This window comes from Brassica rapa, chromosome A10 (assembly GCF_000309985.2).
Source record: "Brassica rapa cultivar Chiifu-401-42 chromosome A10, CAAS_Brap_v3.01, whole genome shotgun sequence".
NCBI lineage: Eukaryota > Viridiplantae > Streptophyta > Magnoliopsida > Brassicales > Brassicaceae > Brassica > Brassica rapa.
Genome location: NC_024804.2, coordinates 1,303,092 through 1,327,780, shown reverse-complemented (window position 1 = coordinate 1,327,780; position 24,689 = coordinate 1,303,092). Strand labels below are relative to the sequence as shown.

General features: G+C 33.6%; 4 protein-coding genes and 1 long non-coding RNA gene across 11 annotated transcripts; 3 read left to right on the top strand and 2 right to left on the bottom strand.

The window, feature by feature from the left end:
• Positions 1-192: 192 nt before the first annotated feature.
• LOC103844291 (mitochondrial import receptor subunit TOM9-1) lies at positions 193-5,156 on the top strand. 3 transcript variants are annotated; one of them, XM_033282472.1, is made up of 4 exons: positions 193-4,042; positions 4,125-4,196; positions 4,386-4,555; positions 4,751-5,156. In XM_033282472.1, exon 1 carries the CDS (start codon positions 257-259, stop codon positions 545-547), a length of 291 nt encoding a protein of 96 aa, XP_033138363.1. In that variant the 5' UTR covers positions 193-256; the 3' UTR covers positions 548-4,042; positions 4,125-4,196; positions 4,386-4,555; positions 4,751-5,156. The 3 variants fall into 3 exon arrangements, with proteins under 3 accessions (XP_033138363.1, XP_033138361.1, XP_033138362.1); XM_033282470.1 differs by having other exon boundaries at positions 4,125-4,555; XM_033282471.1 differs by having other exon boundaries at positions 4,125-4,555; positions 4,748-5,156.
• Positions 4,194-9,647, bottom strand: LOC117129103. Its single transcript, XR_004452681.1, has 2 exons — positions 8,169-9,647; positions 4,194-7,980 (listed from the first exon to the last, which is right to left on the bottom strand). It is a non-coding gene; the product is annotated as an uncharacterized LOC117129103 (long non-coding RNA).
• Positions 9,648-13,025: 3,378 nt separating this feature from the next.
• LOC103844295 (phospholipid--sterol O-acyltransferase) lies at positions 13,026-24,523 on the top strand. Of its 5 annotated transcripts, none has more exons than XR_004452622.1 (18): positions 13,026-13,902; positions 14,189-14,324; positions 14,418-14,562; positions 14,647-14,816; positions 14,905-14,981; positions 15,316-15,532; positions 15,611-15,785; positions 16,138-16,237; positions 16,395-16,489; positions 16,805-16,856; positions 16,993-17,064; positions 17,253-17,421; positions 17,508-17,612; positions 17,689-17,773; positions 17,855-17,950; positions 18,948-21,299; positions 23,941-24,139; positions 24,307-24,523. XR_004452622.1 is itself a non-coding variant. In XM_009121096.3 (16 exons), the coding sequence occupies exons 1-15, from the start codon at positions 13,657-13,659 to the stop codon at positions 17,934-17,936; spliced, it is 1,926 nt and encodes a 641-aa protein (XP_009119344.1). In that variant the 5' UTR covers positions 13,026-13,656; the 3' UTR covers positions 17,937-17,950; positions 18,948-21,391. The 5 variants fall into 5 exon arrangements, 3 of the variants coding, with proteins under 3 accessions (XP_009119344.1, XP_009119343.1, XP_009119342.1); XR_004452621.1 differs by lacking the exons at positions 23,941-24,139; positions 24,307-24,523 and adding exons at positions 21,586-21,971; positions 22,082-22,443; XM_009121096.3 differs by lacking the exons at positions 23,941-24,139; positions 24,307-24,523 and having other exon boundaries at positions 18,948-21,391.
• On the top strand, positions 20,405-21,371 carry LOC108868757. The gene has a single exon (XM_018655664.2). The coding sequence runs from the start codon at positions 20,618-20,620 to the stop codon at positions 21,080-21,082; it is 465 nt and encodes a 154-aa protein (XP_018511180.1). The 5' UTR covers positions 20,405-20,617; the 3' UTR covers positions 21,083-21,371.
• On the bottom strand, positions 21,197-24,300 carry LOC103844293 (long-chain-alcohol oxidase FAO1). The gene is made up of 3 exons (XM_009121092.2): positions 23,933-24,300; positions 23,505-23,783; positions 21,197-23,270 (listed from the first exon to the last, which is right to left on the bottom strand). The coding sequence occupies exons 1-3, from the start codon at positions 24,194-24,196 to the stop codon at positions 21,528-21,530; spliced, it is 2,286 nt and encodes a 761-aa protein (XP_009119340.1). The 5' UTR covers positions 24,197-24,300; the 3' UTR covers positions 21,197-21,527.
• Positions 24,524-24,689: the final 166 nt, after the last annotated feature.

Here is a 24,689-nt window from a genome sequence, read left to right as displayed (position 1 = left end):
CCCATTTATATAGGGTTACGCGTGTTGTGTTTGTGCACAGTAACCGTCAAGAACCATGTCTACATGGGCCTTTGAACTTTCATTATTAGGCCCATTTATCTAGGATTATGCGTGTTGTGTTTGTCGCTGCACAATCCATAAAATATATTAATGGGCCTTTAAACTTTGATTAACGGCCTCATTAAACAGCAAAACCCTTTGATTAATCGAGTAAGACCCTTGTCGTGACTTCTCTCGAAGTTCCGACAGATCATCAATGGCGCCTGAGAGAAAAGGAGCTGGCAAATCCGGCGGTATAGACTCGAGCATCTTAGCGAAGATCATAAATCACGAAGTCGCCTCTAAGGGGAGACGCGCAGCGTGCGGCGCAGTCTACGTGTCGAAGAAGCTGTTACGAAGTACGGGGAAAGCTGCGTGGATCGCGGGAACGACTTTTCTCATCCTCGTCGTGCCTTTGTTCATACAAGCGGAGCGAGATCAGATGTTAGGCGAGATTGAGTTTCAGCAAGCCAGCATTCTCGGACCTCCACCTCCCGGAGCTCTATAAAATAAGTGACTGTAGAAAGCCTAATCCGTCCATCATATCAGAATCAGATAATTAAATTTGGATTTTCATGTTGTCGGATTAGTATCATCTATTAGTATAACTTGAGGTTCCTTCACTGTACTGATCGGATTAGTATCATCTATTAGTATAACTTGAGGTTCCTTCACTGTACTGATTACTCATGAATATTTATATTTTTCATTATTACAGTGTTGTATGGCATGATCCTTAATGCACTTACCAAACCTTGATGATGTTCCGTTTTGTTCAACAATTGAGTCAAGTATTGATCGTTTGATTTGAACATCCAAATATAATTGTATTGATCTCAGGCTTCATAGCTAATGATACTCTGGCTTTCTTTTGTTTAATCATCTATCGATTCTCACAACTGCTACTTCGCAGCTGCCTCTGGCATGATCACCTCTCTATGATCAATTTAAAGGCTGTCTGATTCTCCCCCTCCTACTGTCGTCTCGATCTGGCTTTACTTAATATGTGATTACTTCGTCACAAACGAAGTTGCGAGAATGGTTCTCTTCAACGGGCTGCTTGGCTTTAATTGGGCTTTCTGTTCTGATCCCGACGGAATTTTATTCTTTCTACATGTTCAGACTCTCTGCTAATTAGTCTCCTAATTCATGGGCTTCCAGTGTCACAGTTAATACTCATCTTTTGAGGGTTAGATTCTGAGATGGGTTTTTATTTTTTTTCAAGGGGGATTATTGGGACCAAAATTTATGTGGAATTTGATAATTCATAAAGTTGAAAAAAATTTTAAAGTCAAGTAGATAGAACAAATTTGATCATATATTTTTATATAGATTTCCATTAGTTATTATTGATTTGTATAGAACTCTATTGATTGTTATTATCTTTAAAAGGTAGGAAATTAATGGTGGTACTATTAAGAAAGATGGAATAATTTCAATTTTGTTCCTGCAAATTTGGCAAAAGATCCAATATAGTGCAATGTTTCAAGATTTTTATGTATGTTCTTCTTTTTCATTACTAATAAACACATGTTGATGATATGTTTTTTTTGGTTAACATTTCTCATATAGTTTTGTAGCTATTCTTAATTATCACCAGCAATATATTATGCTAATAGCGTTAGATTAGCAAAAATATATTAGGCTGGTATTTTATGTTATATAAGTTTTAATACAGTTTTTCAAACAAAAAAATTGTTTATGAGTCATACTAGTAAGATAACTGAAAAGAAATGTGTGATTTGTGTTATTTCATTATTCAATTATGTGTGTTTGTATTTATGTGTCTTTATTACAAAGCTTTTAAAAATTTTATGGTTATACATGGTATTCTCAAAGTCGAGTCTTATGAGTAAAAACAAAGAGAATTTTTATTCCAACAACAAAAGATTTTACAAAGATTTTAAGAATTCATAAACCAATAACAATAACATCTTCAAATTTTATAATTCCTCAGGAATTCTTCTACCAATAACCCCCTAAAGTTTGTTCATATAATATGTAAGATCTTTGCCACATTTAAATATATGCACAAAGGAAAAAATGAAAAGCACAGGCCCCACCTATTTGATCATGACTCAGAAGAAAATAAAGGTTCCATTTTTATTACTTTCTCAGCATTCTTCCTGTGAGTGGTGATTGATCAAGTTTTTTTTTTTTGCAGAACATTGGTGGCACCAAATCCTCATATTAAGTAGGCCATGAAGAAATTGAACATACCCGAGAAAAAAGTAAAGCCGGTTCTTGCGCATCTTCGGAAGATTTATGATCATTATTGGGAGTTTATAGAATGTGACAATTATAAGGTTCTCATTGAAGCTATACTCAACCAAGTCGATGAACATGTTTGTTTTATTGATTTACATGATGCTTTATCTTATCTGTTTTGATTTCGCGTGGCTAACTTGTTCACAATGTCGATCTCTTTTCTTGATTCTCGTATGATTATCTACTGAAAAGAGGAAGTAAGGAAAAAAGAAGTCCATTGTATGTTCAAGCTTAATGATTTTGGTGTTTCCTTTGTTATTTTCTCAATTCTCATGGTCTTGTTGTTTTAATCTTGTAGGATGTAGCAATGAGTAAGGAATGAAGAGAGTTCTTGAGGTTTGTGAACTAAGATGGGGTATTTAGTTTAGAAGTGCACTTGAATTAGAGAGAACTAAAGGTTCCATTAAATTCTTATGTTATTCAATTATGTATTTCATAAATTCTTTTAAATTCTTGTGTTATTGGATTATGTAATTGAAATCATTTTCTAAGATACTTTAGATTATAGTGTTATCCAATTCACTATTTTTCTAATTCTACTAAATATTTGTGATAATCAATTTTTGGTGAATTTCATGATAATTGCATTTGAAAATAATTTAATGGAAAATTAATTATAAAATGTAAAGAACTAATTCTTAAGGTTTAAGTTAGGACTTAAAGATAATTTTTATAACATATATTTATTAGATATGTACATCAAACTTATTGATAGAATAGATATAGAAATGTAATATTTGCTATCAGTTTATATTATCGTTTTTGACGAAATGACAAAAGTATATCATTTTTGTAATCAATATACAATACTAAAAGCCAAATATCCTCAATGGAGAAGCCCTCCACGTCGACAGATAAAATCAGCCAATAAGATAAGTTTATTTGTCCACGTCACACTGGTGTTGAGCAAGTCTAAGGGGGTGTTAGTGGGAGTTAGATTTATGATGATTGTTAGAATTTATAGAATCTAGTGTTATTGGTTTACACAATATTACATTCTCATTAAAATCTAGTGTTATTGGTTTCATGATTTAGTAATTCTATACACAATCTTTTGTTATTCAAAAAGTCTAGATTTTAATGATTCTTTAAATCTATTAAAGTTGGTGTTATTGGGAGTTGTATTCTTCACCATTTAACTCATAATGCAAGATTTTGAGAATACTACTTATATACTTTAGATTCTTAGAATCATTATATCCATGTATTTTCATAGAATTTCAAAATATACAAAACTCTCTACAACTCTTTCCAAATTTAACAAATCTCTCAACTTTTAAAATTAACAAATTCTATATAAATCTTATTCCCACTAACACCCCCTAAATGCTCATATTTCGTTGTTTTCATTTGTGCAATTAAATGGATTTTAAGTCTTTCAGGCCCATCCGGTCGATTCAAAATCCTAAGCCACAAGCGTAAGTCTGCAACTGTCGACGTTACGTTTGGCCTCCACTCTCCGGCTATTAATAAGATGATGTTAACGATGGCATTCCATCAAAGCAAGCCACGATGTCCAAATCCTTCCGTGTCCCTACCTTCTTCATCTATTGCGTACACAATGTATATGTAAATTGGTGACGAGCACTGCAGGCTCGATGGCAAGACTGCAAAGAAGAGATGACTGCGACGGTTGAGATCTCAATCCCGTCGTCAGAGAACTGATAGTCTCCAACAATAAATCAAAATTGGAGTCTCCGTCACTTGGTACTTTGGAAGAAGAAAACTGAAACAGGTTCAAACCCTAATTTATATTATTCCAATTGTTCAAAACCGTTGTAAATCAATTTTTTTTTTAATAATTGGTCCAAATTAAGGATTGCTAACGGAGATTTGGAATGACGAAGGAACATGTCAAAGGTTGGATGATTTCGAAACTCAGGCCCATGGTATTTGAATCATTCGACTCATATAATTTTAACATATATGTCTTCTTCATCGTTAGTTAATTTAGCCATAATTGTTTATCATGCAAAGAAAACCAAACTATGAAATATTCATTGTCATTCTTTTGATATATTCCTTGATTGATATTGTGTTATGGGCTGAGAAAATATCAAAGATTTTAATTTCGGCAGTCTTGGTGACAAGAAATATAGAAAGGAATTCATGATAGAAAGAAACCTGTCTCTGGAGGAGAAAGTGCAGTGTCAGCGTTGGATGTTTTCATGCCCTTCCATTCAACAGAAGAGCATGAGGAGCTACTTCGTGTCTTCTGAGCGAGCACTGCTCGCCTAAAGATCTCAAAGTAAGGACATTGCTAATCTTGATATGTGCATTTGGTTGTTTGATGTGTCAGACGTCAGTCTTTTCTAATCCGAGTTTCTATTGACGGTGGTTTAGTTATTTAGTAAGTATTAAGGTGAGAAGCCACATGATAAACAATAATATTAAGATTAGCTGTCTGTAAAGGAATAATTTTTGGTTTGTCTTTGATTAGCAGAGATGATCGAGTGATCTGGGTGGTTTTTAAAGGAGAAGGGAAAGGAGGGTTTTGTGGGTTTGGGTGTGGGAGATGAGCTTATGATGTTGGATTCCGTAGAAAAGTGAAGAACGTAGAGAGTGAAGCTGCGGACGCCATTGCAACTCTGCTTCCTCTTCTTTGTGAGACAGAGGGGTATTAAAGAGAAACAAGGAAAAAGAAAAATCATTGAGTTTGATTGCAGTAAGTACTAATCAGAGTAGTTTTATTGATGTTTTTTCACAGGATGTTGGAAAAGCTGTACTAGAGAGCTTTCAAGAGTACTTTAATTTCTGGCTTCTAACATATTTACTTGGATTGATCGTGTTTCCTACGTAAACAAAAACATGAAAGGTAATGAAAAAGTTGTTATATGCTTTCGACTTAACTTCTATGTTTCTTCTTTTCTTCATTTTCTCATCACCATCTGTATTTAGATCAATGTTAATATTACGTTTTGGGTATGTCATGGGAGTTTCTTTGGTTGATCCTAGCAGTAGAAGATCCCAAGGGTTGAACAAGTATGAGTGCAGTTGGCAGCAAGAAGAGACATATAGGTCTAACAACAGCATATGAGGTGGATAAAATAAAAACTGATGACAGACAAGAACTGAGAGTAATTTTGGGAAAGCAAATGAAAATAGTAGAAGTTTTGAAATAGAGCTCAAAACATTGGGAGAAAGAAAAAAATGTTAGGATGACATGGAAACATAGAAAACTACGGAATAAGATCTTCATACAAAGCTGAAGATAAGAAGTGATAAGCTCAACGAGACATGAGAAGTCGTCTTGAGAATAATATAATTGAGTTAATCATGATGGTAGTACCAATCAAAATGCCTTGATTGTATGCGAGCAAGTGAAATCGAACGCTGAGAAGATTGAAATGGTTCCAATGAAGAAGAATTGGGATTCTTGAAGTAGTTGTTCAGGAGGGAAAAAAACGTGAGCAGCAAGAAATATCCTGCCTTCGCTATGTAGTAGTGAATAAAAAAACAAAGATATAAAATTTTAGTATAATGGTGATTTATAGACAACTAGGTGGCCGGCCCGCACCCTGTGCGGACATAAACATATTCAAATTATTAACTAAGTAGTACATAGTTTTATAAGTAACGAATTTTATATCATAATAATACCACCGCCCTTGGGAGAAAGCATCAGGTACAAAAAAATGTTGGTACTCAAGATTTTACATGGACGAGATGGAACAAAGTAACTTCAGTATCAAGAGGTATTTATTGTGTGTACGTATAATGGCAACGTTCCAAAATAATTTGTATGTTTAAGAAGATATTTTATTTTCAAAATCTGGAATAAATAGTGTATAGTTTCAGAGGTAACATATTTTATATTATCGCTACATTCCCATTGAAACCCTCTTTTACCATTTCAGAATGTAATTAAGGACATAAAAAATTCAAAATATGGAATAAAAAGTTCAAAATATGTAATAAATATGGAATAAATAATGTTAGAAATGGGTTGAGCAGAGAGAAGATACAAATTGCAGTCGGTGATTTTCGAATCAGACTCTGTCAGCTTATCAAAACAATTAACTCGGCGATTAAATATCCAGCTCTCTATGGAGTGACTGCGGATATTGTATCGCATATGCGGATATTTTATCGCATATGCGGATATTTTATCGCATATGCGGATATTTTATTGCATATGCGGATATTAATATTATCATTAGTTTAATTTTACATGGTTAGTTAATTTTTACATACAATGACATGTATATGCATAATATATATTATAGGTATAATAATCACATAGTTATGATTCATTATTTGTGGTTGAAAACTATAAATCTTCTTAACATTATTTAATTCAAGATATAATGCAATCTACTTTGCTGTTAGTTTTTATTTTTTATTGTAAAATATACAAATTACATTCATTAATTTTTAAACTCTAAACTCTTGGTAAACCTTAAACCCTTGAGTATACTCTAACCCTTTGGCTTTACCGGATAAATCATAAACAATAAACTCAAAACTTTTAGATATACCGTAAACACTAATCTCTCTCTCTCTCTCTCCTCTCTCTCCCTCTCTCCCACTCTCTCTCCCCTCTCCTCCTCCTCCCTCCCTCCCTCCCTCTCCCTCCCTCTCTCTCTCTCCCGTCCCTCCCTCTCCCTCCCTCTCTCCCCCTCCCTCTCTCTCTCACCTATTAATAGTGATAAAAATGTCTTTATTATTGATTTACAACATTACAATATCGCGAATTCCACAAAAGTAAAACAAAAAAAATTAATTAATAGAAAATCTAACAAAAGCCACATCTTAACCAATAGAAGAGTATACTATTGATAACACGTTTCAAAACTTAAACAATGTAAATGAGCTTCCGTTCAAACGCATGATTGATTCAATCTCCGCCAAAGATAAATTCTTAATTTGATCTTCTGATAAACTCAAGCCTGAAAGAACATGTAAAAATTAATTTGATCTACTGATGTTTTCTTTTGATAAAAACATGATAAGCTAAGAAGTAGAATATTCTTTAATAAATTCTCAATAAATCTTATACTTATAAGGTAATATTATTTTTGGAATATCTTGTTAATAAAGCTAAATGAGAACATCTCGTGAATAGATTGCACCAGAATTTTGGTTGACAAGTCTCACCATAAATATTAAGTTTTAAATGCATGATTTTAGGAGAGAAAATATCTTGTCAATTAATTTCGTTTCTCTGACATCTAAAATATTTAGTGAGTATTTAATGAATTAAACAGAGAAATGATCTCAAAAGATGTTATTTGAATCGAGAAAACACAAAAGATAAGTAAAATGCTAGACTTTACTAAAATATTTAGCTTTCACAATAAGCTATGTAATAGAATGTTCTCAAAATAATTTTAAAAATGTATCTACCTATAAGTTAGGATTATTTATGGAATATATTGTTACTAAAATTACATTTTAAATATAAAAAAGAGAATATCTCGGGAGTAGTTTACACTAATGATTTAATTAACAAATCTTGTCCTTAAAGTTTAAATATTAAAGCATGAGATTAGGAAATAAGATATTATTTCAGTAGAGAAAATACCATCCTACAATAGATATTTTAAAAATATAATTGATTATCCAATTTTGATGTACAGTAGAGAAAATACCATTCTAAGTGCACATCTTTTGCATGATCGGAATGGTGAACTCTTAGAGGTCTGAAATATGACCACTTCTCTCAAATCATCTCTGAAAAAATATAAAACAAAATCACAATCAGCAAACCAAAAAACAAATATGTGTATATATAAGCTTATAATTCTAAACAATAATATAAATCTACAAATCAAAAAAAAGAAAAATATTCGCAGCACAAAAAGATGCTATTGAAATGATTTAGCTGAGAGATGTTATCAAATTGAGTAAAATTTTTTTACCAGATTGAGGAACAAAGATGTTATCGAAATGATATATCAAAGAGGTGTACAATCAAATCATATGTAGCTTCAGTGGAGAAATCGTCATAATAGGGTATCTGCATATAAACCAAAAGAAAAATCAGCTCTCATGAAATATAAAAGCTTAATGTTCTAAAATAAGAAGAAAAAAAAGTTCAGAACATTATTAACATTAAAAGTTCAGAATACAAAATTCAATTATTTCATTTCTTCTACTGTGAATGTCTTATTTATAGTAAATTGGTAGACGTTTCTCATTGATTTAGCTTGCATGATAAGCTAAGAAGTAGAATATTCTTTAATAAATTCTCAATAAATCTTATACTTATAAGGTAATATTATTTTTGGAATATCTTGTTAATAAAGCTAAAGGAGAACATCTCGTGAATAGAGTGCACCAGAATTTTGGTTGACAAGTCTCACCATAAATATTAAGTTTTAAATGCATGATTTTAGGAGAGAAAATATCTTGTCAATTAATTTCGTTTCTCTAACATCTAAAATATTTAGTGAGTATTTAATGAATTAAACAGAGAAATGATCACAAAAAGATGTTCTTTGAATCGAGAAAACACAAAAGTTAAGTATTAAAGTGATTTCATTTTTAGTAGTGTCGATGATTAAAATAAATCGAAAAAGAAATTCTAAAAAATCAATCAACAAAATCAAGAGAATTCTTTTCATTTGTAATAAGGAAACTAATTATTACATGTATTAACTAATATTGTTGTGCAAGTAATGTTAATAGAGAGATTAAATTATTTTTTCCTTTTCAATCAGTATTCAATGTTACTTTCCTTTTATAGAGGATCGATGAATTAAAATAAATTATTTGATTTGATAAAATGACTTTATATTCAAATATATCTATAGACTACATAAAATAATAAACCAAAATATTTACTTGAATTGATAAAATGACTTTATATACCATACTTTCGACAATTAGTTAGCATAAATAGTTATTAATAATATTATGTAAGTCATTTGGAATCCAAAATATTTATTTGAATTAATAAAATGGATTTATATACCATACTTTCGACAATTAGTTACCATAAATAGTTATTAATAATATTATGTAAGTCATTTGAAAAGTGATGTTAATTGGTCATTAAATTATGTTTTCCCTTGCAATTAGTATTCAATGGTACTTTCCTATTATAGTGGGATCGATGAATTAAATGATATATCGAAATTACAAAATAAGGTAAGTATTTAGAGGGCTTTCCTTTTTAGTAGTGTCGATGGAAAAAATAAATCAAAAAGAAATTCTAAAAAATATTTAACAATAAACAAATATTCAATATAAAGTAAATTTAATTTTATTACTAATTTATAACATTCTGTAAATTATTTTAAAATTATGATAAATTTATTCTTTAAACAACGATAAATAATTTAAAAATAATATTAATAAACATGTTTGAATTTTTTAATATTTAAAATAATTATTATATAATTATATTCGAATACAATTCATCAAGTAGAGTATAAAACAATTATAATTATCTTATATAAAATTTCGTTCATTATATTTTATAGTTTATAAATATTAAAAGTAATAAATAAAACATTATTAATCTTTCTATAATTTCGAGAATCAGTTTTCATAAATTGTTATTTTGTAGATTATATGGCAAGTGATGTTAAATGATTTTAGACTTACCTTAAATTTTAGATCAAAATTAAATAAATAAAAATTAAAAATCATCGACCAATCAAATTATAACAATTTTCTTGAAACTTCACTTATGAACGACACGTCACCAGAAATCACTAAAGTGACTTCTCTTTTAATATATAGGGGGATTCAATTACACAACAAATTTTGTAATTTATAGATAAAACAATAACATAACAAATTTCGAAACATTTGTTTAACCTATCGATTTCTTTTCATGAGAATCCAACTAAACAAGATATAAAAAAACAATTAGATTTACAAATATTTAGTTACCATTTTATTCAATTTTGATTAGTTTCAAATTGTAATAATGTACTTTTTTGAAGTTACAAAAAATAATGTTCTTTCTTCATTACAGCACAAATAAATATAGTATAACAACATAAGCTTGCTTTCCCCGATTCATACGAAAACTTTTTAAGTTATCCACCACAACAAATTAATTAAATCAATCAAATTGTTAGAATAAAACAAATTAATATATAATTTATTTAAAATTAAATTATTTAAAAAGTGTATTTTCATTAAAAACAAAATAATAAATAAGTAAAACTGATTTGATGGTAATTTGTATGACATATATATATATCAATTATGGGAAAGAAATATAAGTTTAATATGGAAAAAAATCTTAAATACAAAAAACTCTAAAAATTAAAAAAAAAAAACTAATAAATATTAAACTATGATATCACTTGAAAGCCTCTTAGAAAATATTAATAAAATATTTAAACGATAAGTACAACAAATTAATATATAATTTTATTTTAAATTAAATTATTTAAAAAGTGTATTTTCATTAAAAACAAAATAATAAATAAATAAAACTGATTTGATGGTAATTTTTATGACATATATATATATATATATCAATTCTGTGAAAGAAATAGAAGTTTAATATGGAAAAGATCTTAAATACAAAAAACTCTAAAAATTAACAAAAAAACTAATAAAATTTAAACTATGATATCACTTGAAAGTTTCTTAGACAATATTAATAAAATGTTTAAGCGATAATTATACAAAAAATTTTTTTTTTTGCCAGCCAAAAGTGTATTACTAATTAGCATCAGTTATTTCAAGATGTTTAAGAAAAGATGGACATAAATGATATATGAACTATGAATAGTATTTTATAAAGCTGACTTAGATAACACATATGCACATCCATTTCACGTCCTTTTTGATGCCTAAATTCAATTTTTTCAGAGCAGTTATTTCACAAAGAGATCGTATGAGATATTGTTTTGATATTCAGATTTGTTTCTTGACTGTTAAGAAGATTGATAACTGTAAAAATGTCTCCTTCGAATATGATATGTCTATAATTGAGTCTCCAACATGAGACAAGTTTGTTTAAAAAGTAAATAATTTCATTTTTCTTATATTATATAATAAATATATATTATTTACTGATAATAAAAATATAGTTATTCATCTATCACAAATATATATGCAAATATCTGAATCAAGTACAACAATCAAACAACATAATGATTTCCACAAAGAAAATTTTAAAAATATATTTATGTTATGTAGTCTTATTTTATATTCTTAAAACAATGTAATACAATATTATACATTATTTTTTTAGAATTGAAAAATAAATATAATATCTTATCCGCGCGTAGCGCGGTTAAAAAATCTAGTTTATATTGTAATAGAAGAACAAACTTTTTCAAATTCTGATATAGTCTTATTATATAAAAATAATTGGCTTTTCTTTTTGTTAGTAGACTTTTTATTCCACTTTTAAAGTGACTTTATTTGTCAATATGGTAATGAAAATGATTATGGTTTTATTATTTTTATCAGTAAAATTTTGTTCTTTCTTTGTGCATTTTTTATATAAAGATTCAAAAAGTTCATGAAATTAAAGAAGTTGGTTTCTATCAAATTTAATTGTATTCCCTTAAAATCTAAAATGAAAGAAGTAGACAAATGCATTAAAATCATCATCAAATCATTTAAAATACTTCAAAATCTATTATTTATGTCTTCAATTGAATTCTTTCAAAATCAATTAAATTCTTAAATCCAATACCACCTCATAAGTCTTTATGTTGTTTTTAGAATATTTTTTTCATAATTTTAAAGATGTGCCAACGTGAAATCTCTTCTCCTATCATATTGGATGCGTAGAGAAGATATTTTGAAGAAAGTTTAGATGACTACACTTTATGGAAATGTCTCTAGGTTCATAAACCACAGCTAATATCGGAAGACTGTCTGAAACACACAACACAAGCTTTTCAATTTCTACATTTAATATTTGTTTTTTTTTCTTTTGTTTCTTGATGATTTTAGATGGCTAAATGCAAACTTGATCGAGATCCCAGTTCATGTCGAGACTTCAGATCAACATTATTATCATGTATGTTTCAGTGTTGGTCTCTCATTTTGTTTGCTCATATATCTTTAATCTGTTTTCTTTGATTTTTTTTAATTGTGATCATTCTACGGCTTGTGTTTTTCACAACAAGGGACATTAAGGCAATGAAGGAATTCACATGGGTACGAAACAAGTGTTATGCTTACTGATTCCTTGTGACATCAATGATCTTATTAATTATTCTCTTAACATTGTCAAGATTATGGTGTTGACTTCAATGGTGAAGAGAGTGAGATGAAACCCTTTGATTATGTGTGTGATAGCAGATTTTGCAGGAACCTTAAGCAATCAAAGAGTGAGTTAATCATGAGAAGATTCTTTTACCTATGACTGAGTACGCATCAGTTCTGCAATCTCACTTGTATGGTTTGTTGTATGTTTCAACGCCAAGAGGGTAAGAAACAAAGCATGAAGAAAAAGAAAAAAAAATGAGATACTCTTGTTTCTTTTTGGTGAATTGACTCTTTAGAAAGTAAATTTAACAAACCACAACTTACCATTCTTTTTTGGTTTTGAAAAAAAAGAAGCTAAGTTGGTTATGTTATTGAGATCAAACTCTTGTGTAGCTTTGAATTTGAGGTCTTGTTATCAGGTCCGGCTTTAGGGTAGTGCTGGTGGAGCAAAAACACATGACCCAACAATTTTTTCAAAAAAATTTAGGTGGTTTTAGGGCCTTAAATTCAGAAAAAGGGCCTAAATTTTTTTAACAATTACTGAATTTTTTTTTTTGGCACCGAACCATTAGAGAGTTTGAACTGGACCTGCTTGTTATGCATGTGACTTAATTTTAACCATGTTTAAAGTTTGGTCCTAGCCAAAACGATTTTTTTAACTCTGATTTATACGATTCTAACCAGTTTAAAGCATTCTAAATCAGTTTAAATCGATCTAAATCGGTTTAAATCCATTAAATTAAATAATAGATTTAGTAAAAATTTATAAATTTGTCTAATTTCTTTTGTTTTCTATATTTAATTATGATAATTTATCAAAATAATTTTATAATTAAATCTAAAAATTAAGATTAAGATAATTTATATAAAAGTAAATAAATAATTTGTTAACGCGTAAACCTCCTAGGCCCGTATTATCTGCACAGAGTCTCATCTGTAAATAAAGCTCATCTCATATTGTTACGACTTACGAGGATCAGAGGTATCCCTCTAGGTCCCTCCGAAGGTTGGATCAACAGGCGTCAGTTGTAACCCTCTAGACTACGCCGAAGGTTCTCGCCTTGCATTAATAGGACGCTTCCAAAGACTATTCAACTCTCCACCTCCAAGGTCCAATCCAAACAACACACTCTCTCTCTCCTCTCTCTTACTTTTCCTCCTAAACTCTGGCGAATGAAATAACAAGTCGTCGCTAGCTAGATACGACAGCGACCGATGGGAGCGGATTTGAAATCAGTAACGGCTTCCTGCACCGTCCTCGCCGTTATCTTACTGCTCTGTGGTGGCGGTGCGGCGGTGGAGGAGGATGAGAACGAGTTCCACGGCGACTACTCGAAGCTTTCAGGTATAATCATCCCGGGATTCGCGTCAACGCAGCTGAGAGCGTGGTCGATCCTCGACTGTCCTTACTCCCCGTTGGACTTCAATCCTCTCGACCTCGTTTGGCTAGACTCCACTAAGGTACGTGATCTTCGTTTGTTTTCTCGCTTCCGTTTGTTGAAGAAATCTGATTGATCTTGATTGATAGAGTTCGATCCATCGCCTTCGGTTCAGTAAATATACTGCTCGTTGTTTCCCTTCGACTAGATCTTAGTGTTTACTGCTTAGTAGTTAGAAAATCTCCTGCGTATTCTTAGATCGATATGTTATGTCATCGTTAGGTTAATGGATCGTGAAGTGTTAATCATCTGCATTGTGATCGATTTAGTAGTTTATTACTGGTGGATTTGATGAATGCTTTGTGCAGCTTCTCTCTGCTGTCAACTGTTGGTTTAAGTGTATGGTGTTAGATCCTTATAATGAAACGGATCATCCCGAGTGTAAGTCACGCCCTGATAGTGGTCTTTCAGCCATCACAGAATTGGATCCAGGCTACATAACAGGTAGTTCTGAGTTTATTTTGTTTTCCTTAAGAGTTTCTTAGAATATGAACGTTTTGTTGTGATAGTAAAGTAACACTTTGGGATGATCTTCAGGTCCTCTTTCTACAGTCTGGAAGGAGTGGCTTAAGTGGTGCGTTGAGTTTGGCATAGAGGCTAATGCAATTGTCGCTGTTCCTTACGATTGGAGATTGTCGCCAACCAAATTGGAAGAGCGTGACCTGTACTTTCATAAGCTCAAGTTAGTCATCGCTAGGCTTTTGCTTTTAATGTAAGGTAAGCTTAAAATTCTGATCTTCTTTTGTTTTTGTTTTTGTTTTTGCAGGTTGACATTTGAAACTGCTTTAAAACTACGGGGTGGTCCTTCTATAGTTTTTGCCCATTCTATGGGTAATAATGTCTTCAGATACTTTCTGGAATGGCTGAGGCTAGAAATTGCACCAAAACATTACTTGGAGTGGCTTGATCAGCATATCCATGCTTATTTCGCTGTTGGTACTGGCCACTTATTTTGTTAAGCTGACATTTTACTTTCGTCTCAACTGGAGAGTCTCAATCATTAACTGACGTCATGTTTGTATAGGAGCTCCTCTTCTTGGTTCAGTTGAGGCAATCAAATCTACTCTCTCTGGTGTAACGTTTGGCCTTCCTGTTTCTGAGGTTACCTCTGACTTCCTTTTAGTATCAAGTAGCTAATATCCTCCAGGTCATAAAATTCACTTTGAAAGTAGTTTTGCTAATAGAGCTGCTGTATGGTATATGTAGATCTTAAATCGCATAGTTATCCAAGAAAATATTATGAGTAATATCTTTGTTTCTAGTGCAACCAAACTGCAACATGCACGCAGATTCAGTTTCCATGTTAATATGGTAGATTCCTAGTTGAGAAGAAGCTTCTATTGAGATCTTTAAACTCGATATTCTGTGGTTTGTGTATTAATATTAGTAACATATTGACATGCGCTTCTCATGTTTTTTGTTGGCAAGGCTTCAGGGAACTGCTCGATTGTTGTCCAATTCTTTTGCTTCTTCGTTGTGGCTTATGCCATTTTCAAAGAATTGCAAGGGTGATAACACGTTCTGGACGCATTTTTCTGGTGGTGCTGCAAAGAAAAATAAGCATGTATACCACTGTACTGACGAGGAATATCAATCGAAATATTCTGGCTGGCCCACGAATATCATCAACATTGAAATTCCTTCCCCTGACGGTATGGCTTTGTACATGCATCTGTAAATGGTTCATTGTTATATCCCGTTTGTTTTACTCAACACCAATAATTTTGTAGGCCTTGATGGGTATCCATCAGTTACAGAAGCAGTTAAAGCCAACATGACCAACATGGAATGTGGTCTCCCCACTCTATTGTCTTTCACAGCCCGTGAATTAGCAGATGGGACTCTGTTCAAAGCAATTAAAGACTATGATCCAGATAGCGCGAGGATGTTACACCAGTTAAAGAAGTAAGTACCTTGTTCTGTGAAGACTAACATTTCTCTTCAATCATCACTTGTTGGCTCCTTGTACTTCAACTGTACATATAGTTTGTCAGAAAAGTGTAATCACAATTCTTGGTTTTGACTATCAATGGTGCTCTCTCACTAATGTTATGGAATGTGTTCTTTTTTTTCTTGCTTGCAGTTATGAATGCAAAAGATTGTATTTCAAATTGATTTTCACATTGAGCGTTAATCCTTTGTGTAGTTATTTAGACTCTGGCACGGACTAACATGTCAAATTTATTTGCAAATGGTTGTCAATCTTCAAAGAAGTGTATATATATATGGTGTATAACATGCCAACTATATTTTACAGGTTGTATCATGATGACCCTGTTATGAACCCGCTGACTCCTTGGGAGAGACCACCTATAAAAAATGTATTTTGCATATATGGTGCTCATTTAAAGACAGAGGTATAACTACATTCTCCAAATGTCATTTTGTGTCTGTTTTGTTATTATATTCCTCGTTTTATTGTGCATATATTTTTTTTAATTTTTGTTCTTATCTTTTCCCTTGCATCATATGTTTGTAAACGTTAAAGATACTAAATGTATGAATTTGTAATAGGTTGGCTATTACTTTGCCCCAAGTGGCAAACCTTATCCTGATAATTGGATCATTACGGATATCATTTACGAAACTGAAGGTTCCCTCGTGTCAAGGTAAATTTTCGCAATGGCAGCAAGTAAAACAGCATGTAAGGTGTTATATATCAGCTAGTGCCTTAGTGGTGTATTATCTCATTTGCATCAGCAAGTTGTTACATAACCAAAATTTCATTAGTTTTTCTATCATTTGCTTTTAAGCTTAGTATATGACCAGTGGCTAAAAGTCGGAAGAGGTGCGAAATTCTTGGATAAAAAATGTCACTAACATCAAATATAACTGGCAGAACAAAGAAATTGTGTTTCTTTTTGTTTTATTTTTCGCTCAAGAAGCCGTAGACTAGTTCACATCTTTATGCTGCAATTCTTCAGGTCTGGAACTGTGGTTGATGGGAACGCTGGGCCTATAACTGGAGATGAGACGGTAATCTCAGAAGTTGTATTTCGAATTATTTTGTTGCAAAACTACTGAAGATCAGTATAATATTTGCTTCAAGATCACTATGTGTTATGTATTTTACTGCGGTCTCCATATTGATTCTTAATTTTACTTCTTATAGGTACCCTATCATTCACTCTCTTGGTGCAAGAATTGGCTCGGACCTAAAGTCAACATAACAATGGCTCCCCAGGTACTCTTGTCTTGTGCATCTGTTATCTTCCACTAAAAGTTTCTATAGTTCAAAGACCTTTTATGCATATAGATAATCTGGTTATATGTTGAGTCGCCAACAGTTTTTCCTTTCCATAAAATCACACATCTCTGTACCCCTCAGAATGTATCTAAAGCTAAAAGAAATTCTCATTGGAAAAAAAACAGCCAGAACACGATGGAAGTGATGTACAAATCGAATTGAATGTTGAACATGAGCATGGGTCAGACATCATAGCGAACATGACAAAAGCACCAAGGGTGAAATACATAACTTTCTACGAAGACTCTGAGAGCATTCCAGGAAAGAGAACGGCAGTGTGGGAGCTTGATAAAGGTGAGTACCAGATATATCAAAACTGTTGAGACTAATCAAAGCATCTTGCATTGGTTTTGACTTTTGGCTAATCATTTTTTGTGCAGCGAATCACAGGAACATCGTTAGATCTCCAGTTCTTATGAGAGAGTTATGGCTTCAGATGTGGCATGACATTCAACCTGGTGCAAAGTCCAAATTTGTCACCAAAGGTAACAAAAATATTATTGGCTATACGATCACTTTCTATTACTTGTGGTGGGTGTAAATACAAATACGTTGTCACAGCCAAGCGCGGGCCACTTAGGGATGCGGATTGCTACTGGGATTACGGCAAAGCCTGTTGTGCTTGGCAAGAATACTGTGAATACAGGTTTTCATTCCTCTTCCATCTAAAGTTTCATATCTATTATTCTGAAATTTGTAACTTTAATTATTTTGAAACCGAATGCAGATACAGTTTTGGGGATGTTCACCTAGGACAAAGTTGTAGATTGAGGAACACATCTGCTAATATGCTGCTTCAGTACATATAGATCTCCTTGTTCAGGTCACAATAATTCCTTCCTCTTAATTTTTCCCTCCTAGTAAGAGGAAAAAAAAGCTTATAAACGTTGAATTCTTATTGGTCTCTCTCTATATCTACACTTTTGCCTTCTCACGCAAAGATATTGTTTTGTGATTTGTAGCTAGAGTGCAGTTACTTTGAATTTTACGGCTAAACCCATATTAAAAAGGTATTTTTGTTAATTACACCTGCTAAGGTAGTAAAACCCATCTGCTCTAGCTTTCGGTGTTCACAAAACCGTTTGAAGTTTAGTTGCATTTGAATTCCCAAGTGTTTGGTTGTTTCAGATGCAAACCTTTGAGCTGTTAGTCAATGATAAACATACTTTTATATACGGGCAAATCTCCAAAATAGCACATTTCTAAGTTTATATCACAAAAATAGCACTCAAAAACTAAAATGACCAAAATAGCATTTTATCTTTTGAAAAATTTAAATTTTTTTATTTTTCAAAATTTGAAATCTTATCCCCAAAACCTCATTTCTCAACTCTAAATCCTAAAACCTAAACTCTAAACCCTAAACCCTAAATTCTAAATCCTAAACCCACCACTTGAGTGCTATTTTGGTCTTTTTCTCTTTATATATCACCAGTGAATTATTACTAGATATGTAAAGATTCATGATCCTTTTTATTTATATAAATAGATACATTTATAAATATTTATATTTATAATTAATAGGTGTTAAAGTGTTACTTTTTAAGGTTTTACGTTTTTGATAAAAAAAAATTGGGAGAGAGAAGGAACAGAGCATAATTAGGTGGGAGAATTAAAGTTGATCAGTGGTTTGATGGTTTGGTTGAACATGAGTTTTGAGCTTTTCTACGAGAGTTCATACTTTATTTATATATATCGAAATTAAATGTTTAGTCAATTTTATGGTCCCTCTCAAATTTGCTACCTTTTATTAAATTGTAGACATGCATTATTTTCGTGGTGTTTTATATATATATATATATTTTTTTTTTTGGTCTAAGGTTGGCATTATTCTCTCAGTCAGTTGGATGAAAGGTGGCAAACTTAATGCCTAACTATCCAAAACCCAAACAGATTGCATACTCTCACGTCTATCAAATCTCTGTTTAAGCTCTTTGTTAGCTATGCAATAATTAAGGATTGTAGTTTATATGAAATTTGAGATACCTATATGTATTTGCCTCCATTTTCATCATTATGTCACCAGTTTTTTAATTAACATATAATCAAATTTCTTCAAATAGATGTTAAATACTGAACTTTATAACTATAAATTTGATTGTGACAAAAATATGAGAAGTTATTTCATATATAAATTTAGATTTTACTTTTAGACTCTTATATATTTAGCTTTGCACTATATATATATATGATTACTACATCCTACTTGTCAATTGATTGAGGTCGGGCCTTGCAGTTATTATTGTCTATTATATGTTTTTTGGTCATAATAGTATGAATTTTTTACAACAACATAAATCCTAAAACGAAACTCAAACCAATTACAAAATATATAAACAAATCAGATTTTACAGTCATTAAGCTGTTGGTTAAGTTTTGTATTAAGTTGATCATTTCTTGAATTTGATAGTGTAGTAGGTGATAAATGAATGAAAACGTAAACCAGGAAAAAGTCATAACTGAATCAATATTATTTCTCCTGTTATATTTAGTGTGTGTGCGCGTCTCTTCATTTACATATAACCACAAACAGAAAGGGTTAATTTTGACTAACGAAATTAATTGTATTGTAATGATCTTGTGCCTACACGCAACAAAGTTGCAAGGCTTGTGGAATAAAGTATAGTAAAAGATAATGTATAAACGTGTTCTAATCAAAATATAATTTTTTTGAATAGAATTTATTCTTCATCCAACCGCATTACGAAGTAACAGACTCGTTAAAAAATGTATAATATGTATAAATGATCGCATTGTCATTTAAATGATAGTCATCAGACCTTATACATGCCGTACAATGATTAGAATTGCTCAAATTACTAATAAAAACTTAATTTGGGAAAATAAATAAGTAGTGGTTTGTTGCCTAAGTATGAAAAAGAAGTTATTCATATCATAATCATATTAGAATTTAACTGAAGACAGATTAGCATATAAATTGATATCTAAAAGTCATCTTTTATGATTTTACAAGGATTGGATACCGAGTCCTGTAATTTAGATATTTATCACTTAGTCCTATAAGCTTTATGCCAAAAAAAGCGAGTTTTTTAGATAAATATGATTCCTTATAAATTATAATTCTACAATTATCAAAAAAGGATAATTCAGTCAATTCCTCTTTGATGGTAACCCAAAATTGAAGAAACGGTAAAGGAAAAAAGGGTAATCTAGTCAATTCAGGTTGAGTGGCACTTTAGTGATTTCCTAGAACGTCAAGGGGAATCTAAGCACCCCGCCTCTATAAATTGTCATATTCTACCCATTCCCGTGACCTTTCTGATATCCAATCTAATCCTTTCTCCCAATCTATTTTCCTTTCTCCTTCTCTCTCTAGACGCTCCGATTATATCCTCGGAAACAAAAAACTAAAAATCCATAATTTTTTTCCTTTTTTCACCCGAATATTTTGATTTTACTGTTTTACGGCAGTTAAACTTTTTTTCTTGCGTTGGGTGCTGACGTGGCATGCATTCAATAGAGAAGCACCATGAACACCAAAACGATGCGTTTACCCCCACGTCGCGTTCTAACGACCGAAAAGCGCAAAGAAAGAGACGGCGTTATCTCCTCCGTCGCGAAGCCGCCGGAATCCACCGTGACGAAGTTTCCTCCACCGCCGAATCTTGCTCCTCCGACGGTTAATTCCATTTCCAAGAAAGCTCTAATCGCAGCCGAGCCGGTCGGCTCGAACCAGCTAATGTTAGCCGGTTACTTGAGTCACGAGTTTCTCACCAACGGCACACTCTTCGGGGAGCAATGGAATCCGGCTCGAGCCCAAGCCGGTCCACCCGAGCCAAAGAAGGTAAAGCCGAACCATGCAGTTGAGCCGGTTGAGGAAAGTGAGCCGAAACGGAAGCGGTACATGGAAGTCGCTAATCTCCTCAGGTCAGATGGGGCCCACATGCCCGGCATCGTCAATCCTGCCCAGCTTGCCCGATTCCTCAAACTGTGATCGGCGTAATCCGGCGTACACGTGGAGGCAGATCATTGGTCCGTCCCCCAGCAAGCAAGACAGCCCTAAAACCAGAATCCGCCGCTCCTCTCTCTCTCTCTCTATCCTTTTTTGTTTTGTTTTCAAATCTTCTCGTATGTAAAGCGCTGACTCTCTCTCTCCCTTTCATCGTCTTCTTCCTCGAAATCGATCGAGAAAGTCTAGAGTTTGTTGCGAGGTAGATTGTTCATGTTCTTGTACATCAAAAAAAAAATCAATTAGCCAATCCATTATATCTTGAAATCAGAAACTTCAATCCGTTTGTGTTGATTTGATTTGATCATTCATGACGCTAATTTTTTTGATTAATCTCAACTGAATTATATAATTGGATCGATTGATCTTAGATTCGAGATGAACTGGTAATGATCTGATGATAGAAATATGAAATTTAAAAACATTTTTCTCAATCTTGTTTCTTCTTATTCTTCATCATCAACGCAGCTAATCTCTTCGATATGCAGTAAGCAGTACTCTGAATCGTGACCATAGGATTAACACCAAGAGCCGTAGGCAAAACACTCGCATCACACACATACAAACCCTCCGCCTCCCAGCTCTCTCCGTATCCATCAACAGCTCCTTCCTCCTCCGTCGCGCCCATACGGCAACACCCCATCTGATGCGCCGTGAACGAATGAGTCCACCGCCTACTCATCGACACAACTCCAGCCGGCGCATCCACCGTCTCCAAAAACTTCTCCAGATCCTCCTCCTTGACTCCACCGCACTTCAACCTCTGCCCGTCGCTCCTATACGTCCCCACCTCCTCCGCTCCCGCAGCCACCAAGATCCGTAACGCTCGTCTCAACCCCGTCGTCAGATTCTCTTCATCCGCTTTCGTTAATTTGTATTTAACAATCCCTCCCTTTACTTCCCCGACGCCTTCGTCTCTAACCATTACGAAAATGTGAGACGTTCTTGAATATTTTGCTAATCTCTCCTTCGTGTCTTTCCCAGAGACCCACGGGATGAGAGCCGCGAAGGTCCCTGGACCTAACGCTGGAGTTTCCAGCGTTATGTTTGGTGTTGTAGAGTCTATTTCGAATACGTAGTGTAACGAAGTCATGATCTCTCCCTCGTGAGCTGCTCCGTTGAAGTTCGAGTTTTTCTCAGGGAAGTATCCCCACGCCATGAGTATAGGGTGGATGTGGAGACCCCGACCGATGTTATGATTCTTCAACCCGCTTGAAGATAACAGCCCTGGTGTCATTAGTGAGCCGCAAGCTACAACTGTCACTTTAGCATTGATCTCAATCTTATTTATGGCTGTGTTTGATATCGAAGTTGTGACTCCCAAGCATCTTTTTTTTCTTCGTCCACTCTCTGTTTCAGCAAAGATCAGCTTCTCGGCCCTGCACTGTGTTAGGATAACTGCATTGTTGTCAACTGCATCAACTAACCATGTTATATCCGTTCCTCTCTTATCACCAGTTTTGCAACCGAACGAGCAGCTACCGCAGTAATGCTCCTCTGACGAGTTCCTCGGCACTACAGTCACATCCAGCCCGAGCTTCTCGCAGCCTTTACGCAGAATCTGGTTCTGAAAACCTTCTCTGATGACTCTCTCAGTGACGCATATTCTCTTGCAAACACTTTCCATAGCAGCTGTGTATCCCTCTCTATCGAATGTTGCGATCCCTCTATCAACTGACCATTCTTCGATGATCGCGTCAGGTGTTTTCAAGGACGCCGCCCAGTTTACTACAGATCCGCCGCCGAGAGTTGACCCCGCCATGAACCTGAACCTCCCGTCGTGCGTCATCAGCAACCCGTTGGCTTCGAACATCTCGAACATGGAAGGACCTTCGAGAGTTGAGTAGTCTTGCGGCACGAAGTAGTTCCCTTTCTCGACGACTATTACCTTAAGGCCCGACTTTGCTAGGTTTGCTGCTGCGACTCCTCCTCCGCAGCCGGAGCCTATTACCACTGCATCGCACTCGATCTTGAAAGTGTTGCTTTCTTTGTCCTCTTTGAGTTTAAGTCCTTTGTTGATCATGAGTTGCTTGATGGTTGCCTCGTCTTCTTTTGCGGTCTCGATGATCCCTTTCTCTAGAGGCCTTTGCTTGCGTTCAATGTCCTCGTTTTCACCTATGTCCACCTTGTAGCCAATTGCATCCCATGCCGGGTTCTCTGTATTTTCATTTGTCTGTTCATGTGTATTGAGTTAGTTTATTATACCATGTTATTGAATAGAACAACACATCATCATAACCAAACCAATACACTTGAATTTAAAGTATATTATTCAGATGATTCATGATGTGGATTAGAAACAAAACCATGTTGTTGAATAGAACAACATATCATGATCACCAAACCAATAGAGACAAATTTTAGTGTAGTTTTCAGATGATTCATGTTTATGTTCTTACTGACTTACCCAAGTGAAGTAGTAGAACAGGAAGATGGCTTTGATCATCATAAAAGCAATTCTTGCTAGAGGGTTGTACCACTGCTTGTTCCATTTCTGGAGAACTTTTTCTCTCTTCTCAAGCGAGATGTCAGAGAATTTGAGAAGAAGAAAAGACCAATTCTTCTTATCAAGACAGACAAACCCACATAGCAACAAAGTTCCCAATCTGAAGGTGAGTAGTCTCAAAACTATTCTCACCACTGTGACTGTCACTGGCATTGCCTTTGTCGCCATTACCTCTGCTACCTGTTTTATCAATACATTGAAGTTAAGTGGAGTAGTTAAGATGCATTGTTTTCAATATATTCACTGTCCATCATTTTTACTTCAGTAGGTTCCTGGTTCTTGTTCAAAATATTTGCTAGATAGAGAAACAGTTAAACAAGAAAAAGAACCTCATCAGGTCTGACATGAGAGCCAGAAGACTTGAAGAAAGATAAGAGGGCATCGTTGCGTAAGACTTTCAGCTTCATGTCAAGATCTAAGCTCAGTAACGGAACAGGAGGCATGATAGCCTCGCAAATGGCAGAGAGAGCTTGGAGGTCAGATTGTGAGAAGCCATGGCTAAAGGTTTCTTGTTTCGTACTCCATCTCAGCAACGGGTGCCCTCTCTTCTTGTCTCTTGTTCCTCCTACCATCTCTCTGTTTTCTGCATTCATATTTCAAGTTATTTATCTCTCTTCTTCCTGCTTTACACATACATATATAGACATGCATGGAGCCTTGTGGTTCTGTTAAAATAAAAATTCTTCTTTTTGATTCTCTACAGAAACGTTGTCGCGAAGTCGAAGGCGGTTTCTTAAGTGTTCGGTAATCAGAACGAAAGGGAAAAAAAAAGAAACGAAGAAAGAGTTTGTTTCTTTTTTGAGTTTTTAGATTTATATGTTTGTCGTTTTTCGTCTGTGTTGCATTGTAAAAAGAAACAATGACGCAATAAATTTATGTATTATGGTATTTACGTATGATATATGAATACGTATGTGTCTCTTCAGGTGTGTGATACAACAGGGTCCACGTGACAACTGCTACATTGTACATATGTCACAGGTGTTTTCTTAGAAAGTGACCAAAGCTTGTGATCCTCCATTAACATATGTGGCCAATACAAAAATTATTTGTTTCTGTCATACAGTGTTCTTTTGTTTCAGGTGT

Coding starts and splice junctions, on each gene's coding strand:
- LOC108868757 (XM_018655664.2), top strand. CDS start 20,618: ATGAACACCAAAACGATGCGTTTACCCCCACGTCGCGTTCTAACGACC.
- LOC103844293 (XM_009121092.2), bottom strand. CDS start 24,196: ATGAATGCAGAAAACAGAGAGATGGTAGGAGGAACAAGAGACAAGAAG. Junction 23,784..23,932: donor CTCATGTCAGACCTGATGAG/GTTCTTTTTCTT, acceptor TTGATAAAACAG/GTAGCAGAGGTAATGGCGAC. Junction 23,271..23,504: donor TGTTCTACTACTTCACTTGG/GTAAGTCAGTAA, acceptor ACACATGAACAG/ACAAATGAAAATACAGAGAA.
- LOC103844291 (XM_033282472.1), top strand. CDS start 257: ATGGCGCCTGAGAGAAAAGGAGCTGGCAAATCCGGCGGTATAGACTCG.
- LOC103844295 (XM_009121096.3), top strand. CDS start 13,657: ATGGGAGCGGATTTGAAATCAGTAACGGCTTCCTGCACCGTCCTCGCC. Junction 14,325..14,417: donor GGATCCAGGCTACATAACAG/GTAGTTCTGAGT, acceptor GATGATCTTCAG/GTCCTCTTTCTACAGTCTGG. Junction 15,533..15,610: donor TGAAATTCCTTCCCCTGACG/GTATGGCTTTGT, acceptor ATAATTTTGTAG/GCCTTGATGGGTATCCATCA.